Raw genomic sequence first — 26,585 nt, forward strand, 5'->3', positions numbered from 1 at the left:
AGTGGACACACTTGCCTGTCTGTGCCCTTGCAGTGTAGGAGATGCTGCAGACTGCTTCAAATTGGTCTTGTAGCTCCTCTTCGGTGAGCTTATGAAATCAAACATAAAACTGTGCCTTAACTGCACCTGTTTCACTGGTTGTGTTATGTGGAATGACTTATTGCAAAGGTATCTTAGCAGGCTGGTTCACATTACCTGAAATCTGAGCAGATTATTAGATACTGCCAGACAAGCCAGGTTAAAGTATAATTTTAGCTGCTGCTGTAACAGTGAGTGACCCAGAAAGACTTTCTAAAATCTCAACCTCTTGATGCTTTTCCATGTTGTCTTTGTAATCCTGCATGTAGCATTGTCTGTTTAGCTTTCATTTATCTCATCACAGTTTTGATTTTGGGACAGTGCTTCTATTTTTTTTTAGTCTGCACGTAGTATGGAATGTATAAGTTGCCATGAAAATAATGTCATTTTAATTAAAACAAAAGGGAGCTTGAATACCTATTGAAGTCAGGTTTCTGGGACTTTAGGTTTTTCTCTTCCACGAAACACCTCTCCATGTAAGTAATAAAGTGCAAAATGTAATATATTGTGCCTTAGAACAGCCTGAAGATATAGTTTATTTTGGTAAACCACACTTGCAGACAGTTCATACCAAATCCAAACTGGGACCAGTCTATTTCCATTGCTCTCCAGTTAGACATCACCCTCACTGGCTGCTTCACTGGCTGGGAATGCAGAGCACAGTGGGCTCTGCTGGTTGTGATGAGAGAATTGATCAGCTTCTGGTTCTCCACAAGACTGTGCCCATGTGTGCCCAGAGCAGCCCCTCCCTTGATTTCTGTGCTTTAACTTTCTCTGTACGTCACAGACCTCTTGAGTATAATTTAGACACAGAAATTGTTTTCCCTGGTGATATATGGGCACTAATCTCAAGGTTGGGGCTTGTGTGCAGCATGGGCAAGGGGTGATGGAGCTCTTGGTCCCTCCTGGCACAGGGGGGACCTCAAATGTTTCCCTTCCTGAGTGTAGAATCAAGTAACTTTGGAAAAAGGTGCTGGCACCACCTTCCTTCTGCCTGGGAGCAGTTCTGTAGTGACTGAGCCAACTTTATTCAAGAATACTGAATAAATATGAAATTGGTGCAGCTGGTGGCTGAGCAGAGAGAATGCTCTGCCACAGCAAGAAAGTCACTGGCACAAAAATTGTTCCTGGTTTCTCTTTCCAGTTGGGTCACTGGTCACAGTGGAAACCACGATACATGGAGTCTTTTCCCCCAATTAATTGCAATTGTGAGAATTAGTGCACATTCAAGCTTTTATTAATAGAGCAGAGCTTTCCACTTCATGTGCTTTGTTGTTTTGCTGTGAAATGGAATCTCTTCATTTCAAAACCTTTCAGACCATCCTTATTTCACAATGTTTTATCTACACAGTCACATATCATTATTCTTGCAGTTACTTTTGCCCTGATGCTGAAATGATAGTGCTCAAGCATCCAAGGAATTCTAAACATGGAGTGGGGACAGTCCTAGGAAAAGCACTCTTGCCGTGATTTTCTGTAAAAGCAAAAATCCCTTGGATATTTACATAATGGTCATAATGATTTGCATAAAATCTCTACTGAATTCTGAAATCAGCTTTTAAAATAAATGCAGAAATAGCCTTTTATTTACCAAAGAGATGAGGTGTTTGGTAATCAATCTGCAATTACAAAAGGGCACTGAAGTGAGGCTGCTGAATATTTAATTTGCTTAATGTACAACTGCCACTGTTAATAGCTTTGACACAACTAAAAGCTTTGCTCATTCAAAAGGCAACAATTAATAAACAAGATTAATTTTTAAATTCATTATTTATTTACCAGAGGAAAATTCTTTTGTTGTTTTAAAAAACAGGTAGACAATTATCTCCTTGGTGGGTATATGCAGAAGCAAGTGGGCACCTTCAAAAGGGTGTTTGCATACTTATTTCCATTTTTATGAAGTAAAAGTGATTTAATATAAATAGAATTTGGGGGGAATAATTTAGCTTTAACTTTTCCTATATGAAAAGACACTTAAATATTCTTTGGTTCCACTTGCAGGAAGAGTACTGCTGAGGCGGAGAGGGCTGAAAATTCAGCTGGGTTTTTGTTTTGTTTTTTGGTGGGTTATTTTGTTTTGGCTTTTGATTTTTTGGGGGTGTTTTTTAATGTTTGAAAAAAACATCATCAGTTGTAACTACTTTTTGTAGGCAGCCCCTTGGGTGTTTTTATTGTTTTATTTCTCCCCCTCCAAAGATGCCTTTCCTGGGGGCCTGTGGCAGGATGGAGACATCCCACAAAGATGCTGTAAAACAGCACCTGGGGGGTTTTTGGCCCTTTGCAGGCAGCTTTGTCACAGAGGTGACTCTGACATCTCTGGGATTTGCCTGTCCTCCCGTGTCATGCTTTTACCAGGTTGCTTTGGAAATCTCCCTGCTGCTGCATGTGCAGGATTTTTGCAAATCACTCATTCTGTCCCACATCTCAGGAAAAAGGAAATCTAACAGAAGGGCTTTGTAAATAAAAATGGAATGTTTTTGACGTGTGTTAAGTATTCTTGCTGAGCAAAGTAACCATTCTCTATGGGGCTCTCCCAGCTGGAATAGGGATGCACGTGGATGTCACAGGTTAGTGCAAACCCAGGACAGGCAACTATTGGTAATTTCATCCATTTTATGATTAAAAGAAATAGTTGACCTTTTAAAACAGCACTCTGATGGAACATGTGCTTAACAAAACCAAAAATCATCATCTTGTGCCTGGTTGGAGGCAAAAAAGAAGAGAACCTTGAACTTGGAGAAACTGCTGATCAAAGACTCATTTCCAAATTTGTTTGAGCTGCGCTTGTCTTGTGACACTTGAGAAGGGGTTGGTTTGTTGGGGTGACTGGAAGTCTGAATGCCTGGTTTATTTAGTAACCACTGACCCAGTAAACATTCCCAGTAGTCAGATGGAGGGGATGACTCTTCTGGTGCAGCCTGTGTGTGCAGGGGGAGCCTTGTGCCACTGGGGTGTGGGAACATGTTCCTTGGAGAAGAAGGTGCCTCAGTGCAGTCAGAGCGCTTTGCAAGCCTGGAGGAGGCTTTTTGTTTTTTAAATCCTGCAATCACTTAGAGCACCTCTTCTCCTGAAGCTATGAGCCCTCACAGAATTATCATGGAAGTAGACTGTGAGAAGTTTAAGTTGAGGGTTATTTATGCATTAGTCCACCAGGATGAGCTTGCAGTGCTTGTGTTGGAAACATTTCCAAGCATTAAGAAACTTGGGTATAGAAAAACGCATCTTTATATACGGCAGTAACTGAATAAATGTTACTGGGATCAGTCTCAAGGTGGTTGTTTTTTCACATATTTAATGCCAAGCTCTTAAACCCTCTGGGTCTTCTTACTCTGGTCTCTATGCCATCATATGAAATGTCATTTATATTGTAGCACATAACATTTATGTGCAACATTCGTGTTGTAGTACAGACTTTTTTGGTTGATCCAGTTGTTGAGGACCTCAATAACCAGTGAAGTACTTCTGGGGAAGGAGAAGTATTTGTGTGACAGGGCTCCTGGATGGAGATTTTCAGCGTGTACCACGTGGATCCCACTCCTGGTGGTGTTCTCCTGCCACCTGCAAACTGCCTGGCTATCAGCTGTTATTTGTTAAGAGCTTTTTTGTCATTTGGACCCTATTTGTTACTAAAATTGGTGCATGGCCTGTAAGATTAGTTTTGATGATTTTATAGTACAAATTCCTTCAACATTTATAGAGTTGTGCCTGATTTACTGCAGCGTGGTCAGTCCCCAGATGGTAGAGCATGGTTCCCTAAAGCCCTGAAATTATCTGATTATAATGGTTTTAATGCTGATCATGAGCAGCACTGGTACAAAGTATCCAGCTATACTTTTGAGAGCTTAAAAAGATCTTTCTTAATAGGCTTTCCTACTGGCAGCCTTAAAATCAAATAAAGCAAAAACAATTTCGCTGTTCAAAGACAAGTGCAGGCTGGGTAATTTTTATCCACTGGACTTCATTAAATAACTGTGTGCTGTTTGATCATATCAAAAGGGACCTGCCAGGTTTAGGAGCTCTTGCTAGTGGCAGGAGTATTTAGAGGCAATGCTTTCATGAGAAAAGTTGCTTTGCCCACACTCTTTACCCTACATCAGAGGAAAACTGAGAAGGCAGCAGGATTAAAGCTACAAAAATGAAATGTCTCAAAAGGTTCTCAGACTTTCCTTGGTACTCTGGTGCATTCCTCTCTTTTTTTATAAATAATTCACACAGTATTAGTAAGTGTTGAAACAAATTGTGGCAGAAGAAATTTCCAGGTGTTTTCTACCTGATATTCCTCACATTCTTTTCATGCCTGGTGGGTTCATAAGAAACTGGCTGCCATGGAGTAATTAACAGACCGTAATTCACTTAACAGACATGAGTAGGAACCTTGTACTGCGTTCCTCATTATTATGGTATATTTCATGCTGTTTGCATGTCTTTGTTTTTTAATTCTTGTATTTTTTTAAGAAGACTTTGTAGGCAGAACTCTCCAGCCTTATGTGCAGCATTAAAGCTTTTCCCTGCAGAATTAAATAATAGAATTATTTAGGTTAGGTGGATCTCCAAAGGCCATCCCCCAAAGCCAAACAGAGCAGGTGCTCAGGGACTTCTCCAGCTGAGTCTTGAACATCTCCAGGGATGGGGATTCCACAGCCTCTTTGGGAAACCCATCATTTGATCACACTCATGATGAGTGACTTTCAAAAAAAAAAAGAGTCCTCATTATATGTGTATATGTGATTGCAATTTCATGTTTGAGTTTGTCTCTTGCCTCTCCTCATAGTGCTGTGCATTTTGAAAAAGAGTCTGGCTCCATCTACTCCATATCCTCAGTAGTAATGGGTTTTCCTTTAGTTACAAAAGCTGTTTTCTCCATCTGGACAAAAGCAGAATTGGTAGTTAAACCCCAGGCTGTATTTCCTTGAAGACCTTTCTGAAGTTATACATCACAAATTCCCAGCTTGATGTTTTGAAGGTGGGGGTTGGAATGGGGGTGGTTTTCCATTCCAGTTACAGCTGATCTGCTTCTGTCCATAAATATTCAACAGTTCCATTCAAGAATATTTTTAAATGCTTTCCACTTAGCAGCATTGTGCATTTTGTGTTCTCAAACTTTTAATTTGGCAAGTCAGATTCAGACACCTACCCAGAATAGTCGGCAAGGCTGCAGATTAAATTAAGGTGTAATGGCCTGGCAGAAGCTCCTGCTGTGTCCTGCTGGGGCATCTGCCAGTTGCATTTGGTAACTGATGGGTTCTCTGTGTTGTTCTGCCCCATGGAGACTGGGATTCTGTGTTGTTAAAACTGGAAGGTGAGTTGGAGGAAAGTTTCCAAAACTTCACCAAAGATCATGTGCTTTTCAAGAGTGTGCTGTCCTTTTAACCAAACAGAGTTAATTTATCATTTACACCTCAAAGATGAGGCGGAGTTCAGCCCCATGTGCCACCTGACAACACTGGAATGATAAAACTAATCCAGAAAAACTTGGATGGATGCTTCAGTGCCTCTGTGCAAAGGGAGCACATGGACTTTTCCATCTAGTGCAATGTTTCTACCACTCTGTATTTTTAAGCTACACACAGTCCATGTAATTCCATACTTGTGAGATACTGTGTGTGCCTTTGTGGGTCGGTCAGGTTTCTGAAGTCTGAGAATTACATGTGTTCAGGATCTTGCTGGATCAAACTAATTGTATGTATTTATGGAAGTGATTGACAGGCTCACTTAGCGTGCTAAAAATAATGAGGCTGCCTCAATTTATTCAGCAGGAAACTTGATATTCCTTTTCAAAAGAAAGGCAATGCTGTTGTTTAAAAAAGAAATGTGATGGCATGTTATTACTTGTGGATATGCTGTTGTAAGTCTGAGTGGTTTGCAGCAGCTCCCAGCAGATCACGTACCTTCTCGTGCCTGAATCAAGGATGGATGTGCTGCCTTGGGTTCTGTGTTGGAATTCCCCCAAGCAGATTTCATCTCCTCATTTCAAACAAGTTGTGGTGTCTTCTTTGAATATTGTTTTCCATTGTTAATTGTTAAACCTGATTTCAAACCCAGGCCCTGTTTCATCTCAATGGCAGATTGTCACCTTTGTGTGCCTGGGCCACTCATCATTTGGTGGCTGTGATCCTGTGGTAAAGGAGATGGTTTCCTTCCCTACCCTCTGTCGTCTTTTGGCGAGTATTGTATATTTTGAATTTCTGAGCAGTTTTTGGAAACAGTTGTTTTTGAGATGAGATTTTAGTGTGCCTTTTTTTTTTTTTTTTTTAGCCAGGCACATGGTTTCTAGTCCTCAAAGATGAGGAACAGGCAGAGTTGAATCCTGTACTGAAATAGGCTTCAGGTCTAATAACTTAGAATCTCCATAGCCAAAAAATGATCAGTTGGTGCTCAGACCTGTCTTCTTTCATGTGCAAGTTATTTCTTAGCTAAAGTGCAGTAGCATCTAAATGCAGAGAATGGATAATTTAAGTGTTTGCATATGTGTCTAAATGCCTGGATTTGCCCTGGAGTAAATTCTCAGTGTTCAGGTGTGTTAATAGAGGCTCAGTGTCTGGCCTAATTTGACATTTGAAGAAGAAGGGGAGTAAAATGGGCTGGAAAAAAAAATAACAGAAAGCGAGGAAATAGGTAACCTTGCCTGTGAGGCAGGCTATTAATGTAGAATAATCTGGAATTTTTTCCCCCACCTTTCCCCTATTTCTGGGTAGTAGCCTGATGATAAAGGGCTTTTCCCAGAGTTATTTTCTGTTTGAGTTTAATGTCAGCGTGGAGATTAAAGATGTTTGTTTTCCACTGGCTTAGTAAGTCTAAATCCAGCCTTTGAAGTCAGGTCATTTGAGATTCTTTAGATGAAAAATCAACTCTTTATTTGGTAATCTACCCAACACCCTCAGATTTCAAGCTTAAATAAAATGCTGCCTTTGCTACAAATGATGTCAGTATTGCCTGAGGTTTGTTTAAGCAGAAAGCTGAAGTCAGCTTGAACAAAACTTGGCAAAAGTGGGATGTTTTATTCATGTGGATGATTTGAATAATGTCCCAGAGTTTCCATGGTATAATTTTGTTGCACTTAATGTTTAAAGAGACCCCTATCCCCTTCATTTAGGGAAAGCCCTTTGGTAGGGATTCATGTTTAGGCTTATGGTGAGTGGTGTATTATTGCTGTGTAAATACAGACTTTTTCCATCCCTACAAGCTCTCCCAGCGTTTATGGAGCTCTGCTGAGGGCTGCAGGGCAGCACCTGAGAGACCTGAGTGGTGCTGCCAGCAGGCAGCCTTGGAAACTGGGAGGCAAATGAAAAAAAAAAACATCCCATGAGTTTCAGGGTTCCCACTTACCCTTTTCCTCCTGCTCCTCCTTTGCACAATGCCTTTTGAAGCTTCAGAGAAGGAATTTACCTCTCTTCACTGAGCATGTCAAGGAGCTCATGGAAAGGTTATTCTTGAACTGGGGTGTATCAGAGTAGAAAACTGTTCCTGCTTTCACTCTGTGCTTCTCACCTCCTGAAATCCCAACAACAGACAAATCAAAAAACCCACCTCCAGCCCAGCTGCTGACTGAAATGGGTCAAGCATCAAGTTCAGAAGAGGAGGTGGGATCATGCTGGTGCAAGGACTTTGCCTCTTTGTAGCATTAGTGTGTTCAAGCAGGGATGTTCTCATGGATTTGTGTAGTTTTGAAGGTTTTTTCTCAGAACCTGCCACTCCACGAATCTGAAACAGGGCGCTTGATTAAGGATGTAGAAGTTGTGGGTCTCTCTGTTAGGGCTGAGTTAATGAATTCCACAAGTTCAAAATAGAAGTAGTTAAGATGGAGCACACGTCGGGCAGAGAAAAGCTAATTACTTCCATTGATTGCTTGGAGGCCTGGTGCCGTGTGTCAGAGTCTCTCTGTTTTACAGAGACTTCTCAGCTTCCTGCAGCAGGAGCTGATGTTACAGCCACAGATGGGGATGAAGCCCTGGCTCTTTCCTGCAGGGATGCAGCGAGGTGGGGCAGAGGGAGGGAGTGCAGACATGAACTGCAATTCCCTGCCCTCACCCGTGCCAGAATGGGTGACAGGAGGCTGGCAAGGCTGTGTGAGCATCTCTGTGCCCACCTGAGAGTCAGATGTGCTTCGGAGAGGCGGAATCTGTCAGTTCATTTCTGGGGAAGGCTCCCACTGCTGGCTGCTGATACTGGATAAAAGCTGCATTTTGCTGTTCCTTGGCCGAGGGTATATTTTCGTTTTAATACCCACAGCTGACTGCAGCCTGTTTGTGACTTGGTTATTGTGATTAGTTTCTTTAGAAACACTCAAAAAGCCATAGCATTAAGAACCAGATAAGTATCCAAAGGCACATTTGTAATACTGTCCAGAAGTTTAAGCTCCTGAAGATACCGCGGAATTACATCTGAGTGCATTTCCTCCCCGTTTTCCAGCTTTTTGGAATATTTTTTTGGATCCCAACCTAACTCTGAGTGGAGGGAGACAGCTTTTTTTTCTTGTGGAGCCCGTTGAGCTGCGAGCGGGGCACAAAGGGGTGTTTGTTCTGGCCAGGAGCTGCTGGGCTGCGGGAGCCCTGACAAGGGCGCGCAGTGCTCCTCGCGCCGCGTCCCAGGAATGCTGCTGTTTGCCGAGGGGATGGCTGGGCTCACTGTCCAAACACATCCCTGCTTGCCAACGGGGAACATATTGCAGTCTCTGTGAGGCACTCCATCACGGCTTGAATAGCTCCTCTTGTGCTCAGGCGCTCTGAATGCGAGAGAGAGAGAGAGAAATATTCCTTTCAGCCTTCTGCGATGTCAAAAAAAAACCTTTAGTGACCGTATGAGAGCATTGCCTTAATGCAGGGGTTCAGAAGGGGAAGGAAGTTAAGAAGAAGGGATGGGATTTTTACCATTTGTCGCTATATTTTTAGATTTAAACTTGTCTTCGCATTAAAATGTTGCTGTATCTGCTGTTTCTTGGGGGAGAAAAATTGTAAATGCACATTTTTAACATACCACTCTGTTTGTTTTGAAAAAATGTTTGCTGTCACTAGCAAGTTCATCCCAGCTCTTTTCTGGGAGACTTATTGAGAGCTTGTAAAATAATTCTTGTCATCTTCTAAGCCTTCAGCTGTAGTTTGTAAACATACTTGTGTTTTGGAAAATTACCATAGTAAGACCTGATTCCGCAGCAGCATGTGTGTTAATTGATCCATTACCTGTGCAAGCTTATTTGGAGTCAAAGGATTTTATACAAGCTTTATTCTGTGCTTGTGATATTTGGTTGTAGATAACTTGATATGATTTTGGTGAATTGATCTGAAAATTCTAATACATAGTGAAGTAACTTGAGGCTCTTTGCAGCATAAGCAAAATTTCTCTCTTGCTCCTTTCCCTCCCCCAAGCAGCATTCTCCCATTCCTGAACTATATTTGTATCTAACTTAAATAAACATGGATTATAATTCCTTTAAGTGCAGTGCTCGTCTATTTTTGTTTTCAGAATGCTTCACAAGCAATTTTGCAATTCCAAAGTGGGGGAGCTTTTTACATGGAAGGAAAAGCTGTTGTGAAGACTGGAAATTAAAAAAATGCACTTTAAAACCAAGTGAAAAGTCCTGAGTTTTGCTCAGGACTTGACAGTGTGCACACATTATCTAAGAAGTAACAAGAATGTGTTTGTTCTGGGACTTTTGTGTGCAGGAGAGGGAGGAAGGACTTCACTGCTGTCACTGTTTCTATAGTGACAGCTCATTCTCCAGGCAGTATTGACATAAACTATAGTCAATCATTTATAGAGAGAAAATATAAGGAAAAAAAACCCAACCACTTAGAAGTGTTTATAAGCTCTTCACAGTATATTATAAATTGCATGTGGAAGTTATTCACTCTCTGAGGTTTGTGTAGTTTGCTGTACTATGAGATGCTGATAAAATATCCGGATGTGGTGCACATTTTTATGAAATACCTGTAAATGGCTCTGCCTAATGGATTCAGTATGGTGTGTTGTGTTGTAAAATATCTGTGAGTGCATGATGGTAAGAAATTTATCTTAAAGCAGGCAAAGTTAAATTGCAACAGCAATTCTTACCAGATGTTCCCTTATCTTTTATCATATATGTCTTGATAGGCAGAAGCCAAATTCTAAAGCAGAGCAACCTATAAGGAAGTGTTTAGTTACGGCCACATCCCACCAGAATTTCATTTGGACCTGGCCTTTGTAGGAAGAATGGGCTAAGCTTGAAGCCTGAGCGTGCCAGGGTAGGAATGTTGCACCACCAGCAGACACAGGATCAGGCTGGTGGGCTCCAGCTGTGGCTGCTGCCTTGCCTGGCTGTGATACCAGCTGTGAAGACTCTGGTACCACATCCTGTGCCAAGCTGCGAGTTTCTCTGCTTGACATACAAAAGCATCATGTGTTTTTACCAGAAGGCTTGAATCTGGGGCAGGGCAGCCCAGACTAACCCCCAGCTGGCCGCAGGTTTGCTCTAGTAGGTGCAGGAAAATCCTGAAAGCATCTTCAGCTTTTTGGGTTCCTGGTGGATAGTGGGAGAGACTCCACGGCTGCCACTTGAAAAGCCAGCCCAGTTCTCATCAGAGTGGCACTGGAGTTCTCCATGAAATGTAGTTTAATTTTGGAAAATTTGTGTTTTCTGTAGGAAAAGCTCAGTTGGAGAACAATTTCAGCGTGCTTGAAAGTTGCTGTGTACTGATTTGGCATAGTGATATCCTTGGGTTTGGAGGAATGTTGGAAAAGTTGAACATTTTGCTGTGCTTCCAGTCACTGTAAACATTTTTCTAAGTGGATCATTGTGGGGCATTTTGCATTCTCTGGGATTTCACTTAGGAATGGGATAGATGAAAATTATCTATGACCACAAATTTAGGGGTTAAATTTCACTGTTCTTAATTTTTTCAGAATTTTTACCTGTGTGACAGCATAAATGTTTACTATAAATTTTCCTGTAATTTTCAGAATTAGTTCATGTATTACAAGTATGTGTATAACTGTGCACAGACATACAGAAATTAGAGAAAGGAAGAAGGGGAATATCTAAAACAGGTGGTGTGGAACAATATTTCTATTGCACTGACACAGCAAAGTTTTTAGAAAAGATATTTTCCCGAATGCAAACTATATTGATTTAATGTAACTCAGATGCAGGGCAAAATGTGAAGTGACAAACCACATTTTTCAGAGAATTTTTTGTTCTTTTTTTCATCATGGCTCTGGGTTGTTATGACTTACTGAATCTTAGGTATTGAGGGAGGGTGATTTAGTAGTTAGAGAGCTGAGCCTCACTAAAATTTATTTCTCTAATTCTTTCTCTTGCTGTCTGATAGTTTCTCTTCTTTGCTGTGCTCCCCTGTAAAGGGAGTATTAGAGCTTACGAGGTGATGTGTGATGGGATTTACAGGTGCTTTAATGCTGTTTTGTGCCAGGGGTAATTTCTGATGTTCAGCTTTCTCTTGGTGAATAAATGTGACTGATTGTGTTGTGCCAGGCTGTTCTGTCAGCTCATGTCTGAAGTTCACTAGAAAATATTTAATGTCTTAAGTTCTCTGATGGACAGTGTAATTGCCTACAAACCAAAGGCTCATTTGCCTTCCAAGGCTGGGGTAACCTGGACAGAAAATGCAGCATCAGGAGTGTGACAGAGAGAGTGTGCACACAAAGAAGCAGAAAGAAAAGGAGATGAGAAGCTCATGGTCAAAACTTGAACTCCTGGCTTTGGAAAAAATCACCGTATTAGGTCTTTAGGGATGCTGCAAATAAAGACAAGAAGTTTGTTGGAGAAATACATCTCTGTGGCATGAAGTCGTTTTTTCTGAATACATCATCTTTCTTGGCCAGCACCCCATTTCTAGGTCTGAAATAAAAGCACAGCAGACTTAGAAATCAGACAGAAGTTGAGTAAAACTGCTCTGAGTTTAACATAATGAAATGAACCTGTTAAGCACCCCCAGCAAGTAAAGCAGCCAGTGCATTGGTTGTGTTTCTCCAAAATGCTTTTTTCTGATGTTTTCCAACTCAGTTGCTGAACATCACTGCAATCTCCCCCAGCAAGTAAAGCAGCCAGTGCATTGGTTGTGTTTCTCCAAAATGCTTTTTGATATTTTCCAACTCCGTTGCTGAACATCACTGCAATCCTAACATCACAAAGACTTGTGGTAAACAATGCAGTCTTTAACCAGAAAGGTTGGTCAGTGTTAATTTCTGAACTTCCAGAGAAAAGATATGAAATATCATTTCCAAAGAAAATATATGAAATATCATTTCCAAAGAAATTATATTGGCTTTTTTACATTTTCCAGTGATACTAGTTTCTCTAGATTATTTTCTTCTTAGCCAAATCTTATGATGCATGCAGATTTCAGTAACTTCTTGATGGGCAACTGCATGAGCAAATACAGGGGAAAACAGTTGAGTCACGAGCCTGAGCCCCATGAGAGTAGATCAGAAGCCAGCATGATGCAGTGTTACAGAAACAGGGCTTTCTTCGAGCCGTGGAGACTCTGAGTCACCAGGACAAATTGTTTTTGTTATTTTATTTTTTTTTAATTGTGTCCTGGGAGGGCTAATGCACAAACTTGTATGACCCAATGAGTTGTTTTGATTCCTGATAGATTCTGTTGGATGTGCAGCAGGTATTCCTGCCCCTTCATCATCACTGCAGTGCTGCCTGGTCACTGAAATGGTTTAGAAACAAATAAATGCTGTTCACTGTATGAGTGGAAGTGAGCAGAAAGAAAAGGAAGAACACACTTGTGGAATCTTCCTTCTTTTGAGAGTGAAGCACTTTGGTTGTGGGTATAAAGCTCAAGTTGCACAGTTATACCTGTATGAAGTTTTGGGGACTTAGAAATACCATTCAAACTGAAGAGGTTTTGAACAGAATTTATGGTTTCTACCTACATCAAAGGTAGATAGTTGTTCAGGTGCAGAAATGCTATGAAGGAGGATTTTCTTTGGTTTCTTTACATTGCTTAAAAATAAATGAACTGAAACAAGGTGGGTGAGATTTGTGTTTTATTTTGTCAGTTTATCCCAACCCTGGAAGTGTTCAAGGCCAGACTGGATGGGACCTGGAGCAACCTGGTCTAGTGGAAGGTGTCCCTGCCCATGGCAGAGGGTGGAACTGGATGAGCTTTAAAAGTCCCTTCCATCCCAAACCATTCTGTAATCTTAAAATTAAATTAAGGCTGCTGTGTTCCCCATTTCTGGCAGGGCACAGAAAGGCTGGGCACTTGTTTGCACGTGCAAACCACAATGACCAAAGATATATTGTAGAATTGTACCTTTTGAAAATCGTAGTGGTTTTGGTTTTTTTTATTTATTTTTATTTTAAATTTTTTTAATAAATAAACGAGATATATTGTAGAATTGTACCTTTTGAAAATTGTAGTGGTTTTGATTTTTTTTTTTTATTTTTAATTTTTTTAATAAATAAACACTCCCCATGCTTTTTTAGCTGCCGCTTCCACTCCCTTCCCATTGGACTCTTCACTTCCTTTAACTGAGATGTTAGATCCCTACAATAGAGCTGAAGTAGAAATTCAAACAATTCAGAAGACAGTTTCTCAACCTGAGGTTGTTAGGAGGAAATCAAGAGCATTCCTTGAATAGCTTGGAGGTGGCTAAATCCCTTCTCCCCAGCCCCGCTCCTCTGCGAATTCCAGGCCCTGCGGGTGCAGTTGTCGTGGCGGGCTCCTCTGCTGTTGGGTAATCCCTCTGCCAGCCCCCTCAGCCTGGGAAGGGCCCCAGAAACGGGATTATTCCAAAAGAATTGTGCCCACGGAGCCTCCTGAGCGGGGGCAGCCCCCGGCAAGGCGCGGCTGTTCTTCCTCTGTGGGGACAGAGACGCCGAAGACCTGGGAACGCTGAAAGAAATTCACTAGCAATGTTTGAAAACTTTTTAATAAGCTCTGAAGAGTGATGGCCAGTTGAAATGCTCGCTCCCTGGAGGACAGGGGGCTTTTAATCTCTCTCAAGCTGCAGGATGAATGTTTTGGGTAGTAAATCAGTTTCGCAGTTGCTGTAGCCAACGAGAAACTCCCTTTATTGCACCTGAAAATTCAGAGTGTTTCAAAAGTGCTATGGAAAAACTGGCTTAGAACTGTTCTGGTTAGAAGTGTTATTTGAATAATTAGAATAATTTCGTTAATTACATGATATTTGGTTCTCGTTGACAATTAATTTATTTAGAAAGGGCAGAGTCTCACTCTCCCACTACATCATGCTGTATGCTAGGATTTTTTTTTATCTGGGGACATGGGAAAATAAGAATTTATTACTTATTTTTTGAAGGATGCAACGCTGTCAGTAGCCCAGAGGCATGTTTTAAACACAACTCAACTAACGTGCTCTGTGCAAAGGCTCAGCTTAGAAATATGAGAGATGAAGTGAAAACGAGGGGAGAATGACAGGGCCCTTCAGGCATAACCTGGTGACTCAACAGCCTTCCTCCTCACCTGGAGTGTTTATAAATGCGAGCAGGATGCGAAAAAAGAGTTAGTGCCTTTCTGGGACAGCTGAGGAAGAGGCTGCTGGGGTCAGAGCTGTGAGGAGGAGCCAGAGTTGGCAGAACCGGCTTCCCGAACCTCGCTGGGGTTCAGGTGGGATTTGGGCACCTTCCTCTGGGCCTGGCGTGGCTGCAGGATGTTCAGGGACCAGCAGCCAAGAGAATCAAGGCTCTGTGAACACAAGCTGTGGGGAAAAGCTTGGAAAATGAGTTTTTTTTGGGCTATGGAAGGGCAGGCTTGAAGGAGATGGGGGCAGTGAGGGATTTCAGGAAAGGCTGTTGGAATGGAAATAAGAGAAGGCTCCTCTCTTATGAGTGGAGAGTGAAGAAGCAAAAGTGTTAAAGTGAAGGTTTGTTTCAATGCAAAGGCAATGGGAGATGCAGGTGGGGATTTCATGAAGCTTCAGTCACTGGAGATGCTGAAGAGGCAGCATCAGTCAGGGGAGGCTCAGGTGGAGCTGGTGCTCCAGCAGCTCCCTGTTTCCCTGGAAATCCTTGGCTGCTGCACTCTCTGATCCAGGAGAACAATGCTCTGGTTGAGACCTCCACTTAAAACACAGCTTCTAATTTTTTAATTCTTAATGGGAATTAAATTGTGAAACCCTGTGAAGGAAGGAAGGAGATGGCTCTGCCTCTGGTGAGCAGACCTCAGCTGGGAAAGTCCTGGGCTCACCAACAGCATCTCCAAGCCCTGTGCTGAATGTCATACTTTACATTTTAGCTTGTATTTTTTTCTACCTCAATTCTGGTGTAAGTGCAGTACGGTAATAAAATTCCCAACAGAGGGACAAAGAATATTATTATGTAGTGAAATTTGGTGTGAATACTTACTGAATATATATGCATGAATGAAAAATATGTATATGTTATGTATATATGAAATGTGCTTTTACTCTATGGAGATGGCAGTTCACCACAGCCTCACAAAATAGCCCAACAAGTACCTGAGAACCACCAGTGTTGATGATTCTCATTCCCTCCCCACCCTCACACGACAGAGAGTGCTTGTTTGTGACAGGTGGCTATTAATTGCTGTGTTTTTGATGAGCACATTCAAACAGAGTCTTTTGGATGATTCACTGAAGTTCAGGATCCAAACATGTCACAAATAGAACTCGTCAGCCCTGTGATGGCGATGCCTGGCACGGTGGCAGCGCTGGGTGGGGAGGGAGGGCTGGAGGTTTGGTTTAGTTCAGTTTCCACTGGCTGGCTGATGTTTCTCCCTGGGGGTGGACAGGTGAAGAATAGCCATCACCTAATTGCCGCCTTGTTTGCGGCAGGTGGAAGAGAACGTTCTGTGTAACTTCATTGTTGGCCAGGTTTGGGTCTGTTGCTGATTGTACAGTCCTTCTGGTGTTGCCATGGGAATGAAGTAATTATATTGTGAATAATTGAAGCATTTTCTTCTACTGTTGCAGGAAAGTGGTCTTGTATAATTATTGCTGCCTTTGATGGAGGTTGTGCTCAGAGCTGAGTGTTCAGTATTTGTATAAACCTGTTGCAGAGAACAAAACTTTCTGCAAGTGAATGCCCTTTTATAAATGTGGCTGAAGGCTGACACATGCACACACACACTCCCCAAAAAGCATTTATATCACTAGAATGTGTTGAAGAGCTGTCTCAAAATTGAAAAGGGAAAAATAACATTTTTAGTGATGTTCTCATGGTTTGTTGTTTGTCTTTCAGGCAAATAGTGTCATATTGTATGCAAATGGAAATGCTGCTGATAACTGGTGCAGAGTTAAAATAATTCTCATTTCAGGACATCTGTTTCCCTTGAAACTGAGTTCTGGGTAAAAGTCAGTCCACTGGTTATATAGGTCTGGTGGGAAGCTGATGTGGAGGGTCCTAGTCCTCCTTTTAGCTGTTCATAGCTTTAGCAGTGTAAAAACTTCATAAATGAGATTTTTTTTCATGCTAAAGCTAAGCCTGATGCTGACAGAGATCTCCCATCATTTGTGTGGCTTGGCAGTAGTTACTTGATGGGTTTTCCCCATTTCTGAGTTCAGCTTTGTGGTCTCCTTTTCTCTCTTGCAGCCTCATGCAGGGGCTAGGCTTGCAGTTTTCTGTGCAAAGTCTCTTCTCCCTCACATTTCTTGGTAGTGTTGTTATCTCTGTTCCTCCATGCACATTCTGGCATATTTCTGTCATAAAACAAAGGCTTATGCAAAGGAAAGAGAAGTTAGTAGATATGAGGAAGACTTACTTTTTTTCCAAAACACAGTATTTTTTCTGCTATACCCTACAATTTTTTTGCAGTCTGAAGTTTTAGTCAGGCTTAAGTATTGCTTTATGACCTAAATCCTATTCTGGGTTTGTGTCCAGTTGCGTTCCCACAAACTTCCTGTGTGACCCTGCATCAGGCATTTCATTACTTTGTCCCACAGTTTCACTTGTGAAGCGAGGGGAATAACAACCCTGCTCCAGCCAGATGTTCTGAGGATGGATTCGTGAGTCCTTGTGTGGTAACGCGGTGCTGGGTCACAGAAATGCTTTTGTGCTCCTGCCTCAGGTGTCAGGATGTCATCTTGGGCTAATATTCCTCACGAAATGAATGTCTCTCCAGTTTCAGGTTATTGTGTTGTGGCTTGTGTGCTAATGGATTAATTTCAGATGTTTTCAAGTAGTTGGTTGTTCTCTTTGTTTCCAAAGTAGTCCTGATTTATTTAACAGTATTTGCCATTCAAGTCAACTGATTTTAGACAGATGTTTGTCTCTTGTGTTTCAGTCTAGACATTTATGATTTACAATCTGTAGCCCATCTGGTGAATTGCCATGGGAATATGCTTATTTTCAATGCTTGAAGTATTGCAACATACTCTTTGCAAGTGTTTTTGCAGTAGCGACTGGTGAGCCAACCATCAGAAAGGGTTTATTTTAGCAAAAGACTCCAACTTGTTTGTTCAGATTAGGACAGGAAAATACTCAATTTCTGTTCAAAAAAAACAACAACAAAAAATGTTCCACTCCAAAATGTTGCCTGTAAGTTGAAACTCTAGAGTGATAGATACACGGGTCTAGTTTAAAAAAAGAAACAAATCTCACCTGAAGAACAGCAAGAGACCCGAAAAATCCCCCTTGTCCAGCTCCATTCTCTGTGGCTGAACAAGTTTACTTATCTAACCTTTCTGGAAGACTTCAATGAGCTTTAGATTGTCCAAGTTTCTCATAGTGTGTAAATTTAAATGTCATCACTGCAGAGTGTGGTCACTGGTGTTGGGTTGCTGTATGCTCTGGGACCAGGTCCTTGTCCCCAGGTGCTTTCTCCTTCCCTTCCAGCCCCACAGCAGGAGGAGAAGCTGTGGATGCACCAGGAGAGGATGTGCCAGGCTGCTAAACAGCTTTGTCTGGCCTGGTCTGGACTCTTCTCTGCTCGTTAAATTAGTGACGTGTAGTGAACCCCAAAACCAAGGTACAGGATGGCAGGTGAGGAGAGGGACAGCTCTTTATGCTTCAGGATGAGTATCTCCAAATTCGAACCACTTCATATTTGAAACAACAAACATTTGATGCTTGAAAAGTTATTAATTCATAGTTCTGTGGTGGACAGAAGTGGGCATTTCACCTGAGTTCCTCTCAGAATTGAGCTGGATTAGTGCTGCTGTGTGACTGCTGTAGTCCTATGTGGTAGCTTTGGACAGGGCATGTTTGGGGCAGCTGATAGCTTTCAGTTAATTTCCTGTTTTTACAGGTTACTGCATTATTTCTAGAATATGCCCCAAACCAGAATACAACATCTGGGAGACACACACTGCTGAGGAGGAATCTTGTGGTTCTGACATGAAAGTTGGGGTGCTGTTGTTTAACTCCAGGTTGGAGGTGCGGCAGGTCAGGCAGCCAACACCGGCCAGCAGCTTCCAGGAGGCTCCAGTGTGAACAGCAAAGGTGCTGTTGTGTAAAGAAGCCAGAAAATGCTCCAGGAGCTGTCTGCTGGGTGCATTTGGCATGGATTTCTGAGCAGTTTGATTGGATGCTTGGTTGAATGAGTTTGTCTGCAAAACCTTTGATGTTGAAAGCATCAGTCAAACCCAGACTGGAGCGTGGCTGGTGCTGTCGGGTCTGTGGCTGCAGAGTCCAAGGGCTGAACGTGTCATTCCAGCGTTTGGGGTTTGCAGTTTGGTCTAAATAACAATTCTGCGCTGAAACTCCAAGACACCAATGTGTTTTTTATAACATGCATTGGTTTGGCATCTTATTTTTAATTATATTTACGGCAAATCGACTTGACAGTCTGTGAGAGTGAGTAAAGAGCTGTTATATTTGTAGTCCTGGGATTTAGCAAAAAGCATTAAGTGGTCATAGAAGTCACAAGGAGTTCAAGAAGTGTGTGTTACCTACATCAAAAGTGCTTCAATCTCCACTGTCAAACAGTGTGTGCACATAAGGAGGTGACTGTGCCCAGTGGTTAAGCCATGCACCTGCAGGATTTCTCAGGCTGATTTTTCTTTTTCATTTTAGCTGTTCCATTTGCATTTAAACAGTCATTTGTTGCACGATCCAAGATAATTTGAAATTCATGGAGCCATTTCTGTTAAACTTGAGGGTTTTGGTAACGTTTTTGTACTCTTCAAAGGTGAAGGAATCACTTCATACTACTAAACTGTGACCTGAATATAAAATAAGCAGCTGAGGTGCCAGAATGTGAATGGTCATGTGGCAGGCATCCTTTTGTTCACATCTTGGTGTGTAGATGAGGTCATCTTAAAATTATTGACAAATCTATAGGGAGAAGCAGGATAAACTCTGCCTATCTCAGGCATGAGCTGGTGCCATGGGGATGCCCAAGTGCTGGACACGTTTCTTAGCATTTATCAAAGCACAGGTAACATTATTTTAGCACCTTTCACTACCCTGCCGTTGGTAGGTTGAATGTAGCATGAATGGGACTTTTTTTCTGCCATTTCAGACTTCTCCAAAGATATTTCTTAAAGCTGTCAACCCTTCAAGCACTTAATACTGCTACTCCTTTTCTCTGTAATGCAGAGCTGCTTTAATGTACAAATTCACACTGATCTAAGAACAAAGTATTTAGACCTTGATCAGCAGCAGATTTAATCTGTGTCCTAGGAACTTGAATAGACACCTGGGAGTTGACTCTGCCTTGTACTGTATGTGAGCAGAGTTAAGTTAGTGACCAAATTAACTCTTGTCCAGGAGAGAGTGCAGTTCAAAATTGTGGTGATACTGGTATATGAAAGCTCTTTACATCCTGTTTTAAAGTTTTTTACCAAATGCTCTGATATGCTCATGTTTGCTGGTGCTAAGAGTTCTAGGCTGTGGCCAAAAGGCTGGGAAGAATGCTCCCCACAGCTCTGCTGCAGAGGAAAGAAGATGAATGGAAGGATCCGGGGTTGTTTTGTTTTGGTTTTTTTTTTCTTTTCCTTGTCATCACCTTGTTTAGTCCGTAAGCTGCTTTGAGAATAACCAAGTGGAGGGAGAAGACACGTGTGCCTGACAGGGAGCCTGTTTGTGCTTGTTTCATTGAGGAAATTGTTCCGGAACAGCTGCTCATCCATGTGAAAATGCAAACCCTTGGGTCCCAGCCAAGGTCAGCAAGCCCTGGGTCATTTGTTTTAGCAAAGCAGACCAATTTGCCCTTAATTATCTCTCCTTTTCATTCCGTCACACCTTTTGCTCCATAGATTTACTTCCTGAGAAGTGCCACATGTGAAAGATGTGATACCAGTTTTGTTGAGGATCAGGAAGAGGCAGAATAATTTTTCATGGGTTAATTTTAACTGTTAAGCTTTATAAATTTTAAGGCATTTACCTCCCTGGATTTAATTTTTCACTTAGCTCGTTCAGTAGGTTCTTGCTATTAAATGTGCAGGATTCTTAACTTTCAAACTCAAATGGTAAAATCCCTAAATTTAATTGTTTTCTCTGCTAGTGCAGGTATTGTGGTGTGAAATGGTAAATTGGTATGTATTTGCTGGAAAGAGGGCTGAGAAATTCCTGAACTTCGGGAAACTTCCAGTAACTGCTCTCAGAATGGGAACTTCATAACAAAGCCTGGTAGAGTTTGGTAATTGCAAAACACTAGAAACTGTGTAAAACATATGCCCATGTGCTGGAGCTGGATGTGAAAAATATTCTACAGGGGACATAATAAATAAAAGCAATGCTCTCTAAGCACTCATGATAATGGTGTGATAAAATGACTTCTTTGCCCTATAATGTTATGTGGATGGAGAGAAATGGGAAGGAAGTGTTGCTCTAGCTGGAGGAACTGAAATGTCAGATTTTGGCTTCTATAATTTAAGGAAAGAAAACTGATTAAAGTGATCTTTAATGCGTGCATTAAAGGTCACTAGGGAACAAGAAAAAAGCATACTTTTTCCAAAACTGGTTTTGTACAAGAATTTTGAAATTGTCATGGATTGCAACCCAGGCTATAATTAGCCTTGAAAATCTTAGGACAGAAGTTTCTCAAGTACATTGTGACATTATTCCAGAAGGAATAAAAATGACCTGAAGAACTGTCAGTCTCTGCTTGACAGGAACGTCCTCTTGGCAGGGCAAGTGGGAGACAGAGGTGGAAGGGAGCCCTGTTTTGATGTGCAATAAAATCACCCAATAAAACATGGCACAAGAAGGAATAGAACGGTTGTTGTTGTAATTTTTGTTAGACTGAGTGAGCCGGTGTTTTTTTTAAAAGGCAGTATTTTTGCAAAACCTTTCTGGTTATTTGAAATGGTTAAAATGATCAGCTTTAATGCCATCAGAGGGGTGACAAAGCAGCACAAGGAAATAGGTGTTTGGGAAGAGGAGGAGGGGCTCAGACTGGGGTGTCAATGTGTTAATTAGTTCTGCCACTGTATAAGACTGAGTTGCTTCTTTTACTTATTCCAAGTTTTATTCTGTTAAATATTAATGTGTTGGAAATAGGAAAACTGCTCTGCCAGCTGGGGACAAGTGGGGTCTGTCCCCTGCCTGCTGAGGTGGACATTGGTGCCTCCAGCCTGGTGGCTTCTGCTTTTCTCTTCTTTCAGAGGAGGGGGAATAATTTCCTTGCACCTGCATTTGGACAGGGCAGCCCTCCAGGAGCCAGAGATGTGCTGTACTCCCGGGAAAGGAGCTCGGGGTGGAATTTGGCCACTGGCTTTGTCAGCAGAGGTGGCCAAGCACTGCTGGCTGAGTTTCATGAGGAACTCAGCAGACAATCTGCATTTGTTAACAGGTTTGAAAAGTACTCCAGCAAGCTCACTACAGTGTGCAGCATCCCTGATAGAATGGAAGGACCTTTTCTCCTTTACTTTCCTTTAAAGTAAACTTTGTATTGAGCCACAAGCTTCAATTAAAACCTGCAAAGTTGTGATTCCCAAGAGTATAAAGTACTTAAATCCAACCTGTGAATACAAGCAGCTGAGGAACATCCTCCTCTAAAGTTCTGCTTTTTAACAGGTCAAAACTATTTGAAATAATCAAAAATACTAAAAACAACCCCAAACAAACAAAAACAAACAACGAAAAAAACCCTCACAAACAAAAAAACCCAAACCAACCAAACAAAACTCAAGCCAAACAAGATATGGTTTTGTTTTAATGTTAATTAGGGAGTGGTTGGACAACAAGAAAATTGCTGAGACTCATTGAGCTGTGGAGGTGGGGGTCTTTATTTTACTACCACTCGAAGTTGTTTTGATACCATTGATGAGAGGAATGCAATAATGTGTGCTAAAGTCATTTGGCCAGCCCTGAAATCAAAGCAGTGGAAACAAAATCTAGCTGCAAATCACCAGGCTGTCAGTCTTTTAAAACCTGTTATCCAAATGACTTTAACAGTTTGTGGGTCATATGCAAGGTTAAGACTCATCTTGCACGGTGCACGTTTTGATGATAAAACACAATATTACTTTTTTTTTATTGGAGTGGAAGTGTTGCAGTCAACAGTATCAGTGTGGGAGTTTGATTTCTTCCTGCAAGTAGATCACTACTCCATATGAGCAGTTGGCATAAGGTGTGGAAGGACAGATATGAGGCATGCCGTGCTGCTTATTTGTTGTATATATCTGCTCTCTGTGTAGAAACTCCAAAACTGTTCAATTTTAAGTTTATTTCCAAGTCAGTGTAGCTATTTTTGAGAACAACTAGCCAATACAATTGTAAGAAGTTTCGGTGAGGGGCTGAAACACATAATGGATAAAGCTTCATTCTACTGAGCAACATTTACATGCATTTACATTATTGTCTATTTAAATAGTGAACTCAGGATTTTAAAATCTACATCAACAGCTTTTCTTGCAGTTTTTTGAGTTTGAGAAATCACTGACAAGGAATGTGTTGCATAACTGTTAACTATTCATTTTACATATTTTCAAGCATGTTCTGTCCTGAAAAACTGAACAGCTCTTGAGATAATCCAATGTGGATTAAATCCCAAAAAAAGAATCATTGCATGTTGACAATATCAGCCTTTACCTTTTATGAACTGTCCAGCTTACTGTGGAGCAAAACCTGGCAGTGTGTACGGAGCAAAGTGGATTCAGAGAGAAATAAAAAAACTCAAAAGAAGTGTGCGGAGATTTTTTTTGATTTGGAAAACACGTTTATTCGAACAATATTTCTGTTCTGAACCAATTGTCACTTCATATTTTTGATGGATTTAAATAAAACCATTTAGATGGCAGCTCCTTCCCAATAATCATATACTGCTCAGGCTGAATTTTTTCCATTGACACTAAAATTGTTGGCTGTCTGTGGAGACAAATACTGTTGTGAGGGTCACAGGGTAAGAGAGAAATCCATATGAGCTGAATAATAAGTAATAACTTTTTTCCCCTTACTAGGCCTGTAGTGTAGGTAAATTTCCGCACATAATTAAGTATAGGAAAGTATGAAGTCCAGCAAAAGCAGATCCAAAATGTTTAAGTTTAAGCTTCAGAGTTCCCATTTGCCTTATACACTTGATGTTGGTTCACCATATTTCAAACCTAGATGTGAGTAGTAAAAGCTGTAGGGGCTGGTTAGACTGTAAATAACTGGATAGAGAAAACAAACCAAGATAAGAGGGGCTAAAAATAACTCAGATGGATTCCTGCCTGTAACTTGGATTTTGGGAGGAGGGAAGTTCTGCTGATTGTACCAGAAGCAGCAGGAGTATAAAAATGCAGATGGAGAGGGAATGACTGCTAATTTAATGTGGACTGATTTTGCTGATATCAGACAACAGACTGTGACTCAGTTTGTTGTTGGAGGTTTCATTAGATGAGTCTAAATTTTGGGAGCAGTCACTCCTACAGGCCATTGCATCCCATCTGTGCCTGAAGTGCTTCATATGTTTTAGTGCTCAGCTTCCTTCCCTAGAATGTGATATGGTTTGGAGATGTTGAATGGCTTCTCCATCAGAGAAGGTGATGGAGTTTCCTTTTGTGTTGTCAGTCAAAGCTGAAATTCAGTTTGCAGTGACAAGGAGCAGGGTCCTGCTGAGCTCCTCTCAAGTGTTTGACCATGGGGGCAAATGGGCTAATTAACAGTTCAGTGTCAGATTTTAATATGTAATAAGGAAGGAATGAAATTAATTTTTCTTTTCCAAGCAGTAAACTCTGATTGCAAACAGCTGTCTGATGTTTGGGGGGTTCATTTTATGGACTGCTCCATGTGATGTTCCCAAAGTTAATGGGTGAATCAGTGAGCAGTTGAGAGAACTATTTCCATTTTATCTAGACACTTTCTTTTAGCTGTGAGGCTCCATTTCCAGAAGCACAGTGGTTATGGCACTTGCTTTGTTGTACTTGTACTCAGTGCCTCAAAATGGAACTTGCATGTTCAGGGCTGGATTTCAGAGTGGAAACCATAAGCTTCTTGCTTGTATAACCACATTCCAAGGTTAGTCTGAATAGCTGAGATAATGAATTTGGTCTTTGTGCATTCTTAAATAGATAGATAGTTTTTCACATATGTGACTTTTTTTTTTGCTACAATTGGACGCTTTCCTTGGGAGCTGCCTAATTCCAGGCTACACAGTTTCTGCTTTGTTCCCTGCTCCTATGTCTTTGACAAGAATAACTTAAACAGAGTTCAATATAGGAATTGTGGGCTGCTAAAGAACATATTGTGTTACTGCTTAATGCTGTATAAGTTGATCAGTGGGTAATATAAAATCTATGTTCTAGCTGTTTTATGATGAAAATATTATTTCAGCAGAATATATGGTAAAGTCATTGAACAATGATCTTATTCTCAGAATGATGGCACAAGGCATTTTCCATACACCAGAAATTAGTGGAGCTGCTCATTTTGTTATTGCAGGCTTCAAAAGTAAAGCTATTTTTAACCTTTTCTAAGCCATTATGCTATTTTTTTAACTGAAAAAACTGATATCTTATTACTCTCTTTCTATTAGGACCAGCAGAGGTTCCCATGATGTCACCCAATGGATCCATTCCCCCTATTCATGTGCCTCCTGGTTATATCTCACAGGTATGCTTCTTGAAGAATTAACACTTCTATTAATAAAACAATAAGATTTTTTAAATGGAAAAGCAAAAAACATTGGTCCACGTAGAGAAGTCTACTTGGTTGAAGTGTAATTTAGAAGTTTTAATGAAAATGGTAATACGCATCTTCATGCCTCGTGCACTTGACTGATAGTACACCCACATTTGCACGAGTGACCAGGGATGTGCACCTTCACACCCTGGTATTTGGAGTAGATTTTGGGGTTGGGCACCAGAAAAAGCTCTGCACACGGACTGAGCCTATAAATGCAGCTTGGATTGTTTGTGAGGAGGGGAGAAGTCCTTGATGTTGGGTAATGCCTCAAGTTCTTGTGTGACAGTCAGAAGGGGTGGGAGAGCATGGAAGTGAGAGAAGGAGCCCCTGTAGCTATAAAATATGCAGTTGATCCTCAGTATCTTCCCAGCAGAAATCCTGCAGCATAGCAGGAACTGGGGGTTTTGGTGTGTTTTCAAGAATAAATGTGATTTAACTACCTATTTATGGAAAAGGTTTTGCAAAACTGTTAGGTTTTGGAACTCTTGAACAGCTACTGCTCTTCTGTGTAAATAAACTCGGATTACCAGTCTGTTCCTTCCATCTTCTGAAAAGCTTGGACTCTTTCTGAGGTAAGGAAAAAAAAAACAACAAAAAACAAAAACCAAAAAAGATTGATATAAGGCATGACAGCTGTGATCAATACAATAAATCCAATAATGTCACCATTTTCCTTGAGACCTGGATCAAAAGCTTCCTTAAAAGTACACGAAGTATTTCAGATATCCTTGATGAATAGCATAAGAACTTTTGGTAGATATAGTTTGGCATCTTGTTAAGCAGAAAATAGATGATGTCCTGGAGTCTCTTCCCCTCCCCAGGAAACATGTGAGCTTGTGTAATTCTGAAAAATTGTGGATGGCGTCATACTTAAATCCCACAAAATACTGCAATCACTCTGTGGTATTTTGACTTCTGAACAGAGTGAAAACATGCTTCAAGTAAGAGGGAATTTCTTAGCCAGCCTAGGAGAGAGGGCAGGATGTCAGGGTGGTCCTCCTGCTCCTCAGCCCTCCCAAGGGGAGTGGTTGGAGTTTTGAGGCAGCATTTGCTTCTTAATGCTCCTCACGGGCTCACGAAATTTAATAGACTGGTCCATATCATGCAGAGGTTTATCTAAAGATTTATTCTTCCTTTGAAATAACTTTTAACACCTTTTTAATATTAAAATGTTTATACCTCTCCACCTCTGTGCTGAGATAAATGGTTGGGTATAATTGGAATGCTTTCCAAACCAAAGGGGTGAAAGTCTTCCAGCTGTATCTCTGTCTGAGCCCAGTTCCTCTGCAAAGCTTTTTGTGGGGCACCATAATAATTCCACTAAAGAAGATTTTAAGTAGTTCCTTAACCAGAAAAAAAATTCAACCAAAAACCCTCTTCTGAAGCAACTTTTCCAGGGAGCTGGAAATATGTTGTAAAGTTATAGGGGGAAACTCTGTATTCTGCACTTTTCTGCAGCAGAATGTGTGTTCTGTTCTGTGGTGAGTCTCTTGCCATTCAGACTGCTTCATATTAAATAGGAGTTGAAAGTCTG

At 41.2% G+C, this 26,585-nt stretch overlaps 1 protein-coding gene across 2 annotated transcripts in view; it reads left to right on the top strand.

Annotated features, from left to right (window-relative positions):
• The window catches only part of FNDC3B (fibronectin type III domain containing 3B), a 185,555-nt gene that overhangs the window by 67,437 nt on the left and 91,533 nt on the right, over nt 1-26,585 (top strand). The window contains exons 1-2 of one of the 2 annotated variants that reach the window (XM_041467870.1): nt 18,358-18,491; nt 24,903-24,979. In XM_041467870.1, the coding sequence (XP_041323804.1) occupies nt 24,920-24,979 (60 nt within the window). In that variant the 5' untranslated portion in view covers nt 18,358-18,491; nt 24,903-24,919. Of the gene's footprint in view, nt 1-18,357; nt 18,492-24,902; nt 24,980-26,585 lie in introns of those variants that run through there. The other variant, XM_041467869.1, reaches the window with a different exon arrangement.

The sequence above is a fragment of the Pyrgilauda ruficollis genome, unplaced genomic scaffold (assembly GCF_017590135.1).
Source record: "Pyrgilauda ruficollis isolate IOZ18807 unplaced genomic scaffold, ASM1759013v1 scaffold21, whole genome shotgun sequence".
In the NCBI taxonomy this organism is placed as follows: domain Eukaryota; kingdom Metazoa; phylum Chordata; class Aves; order Passeriformes; family Passeridae; genus Pyrgilauda; species Pyrgilauda ruficollis.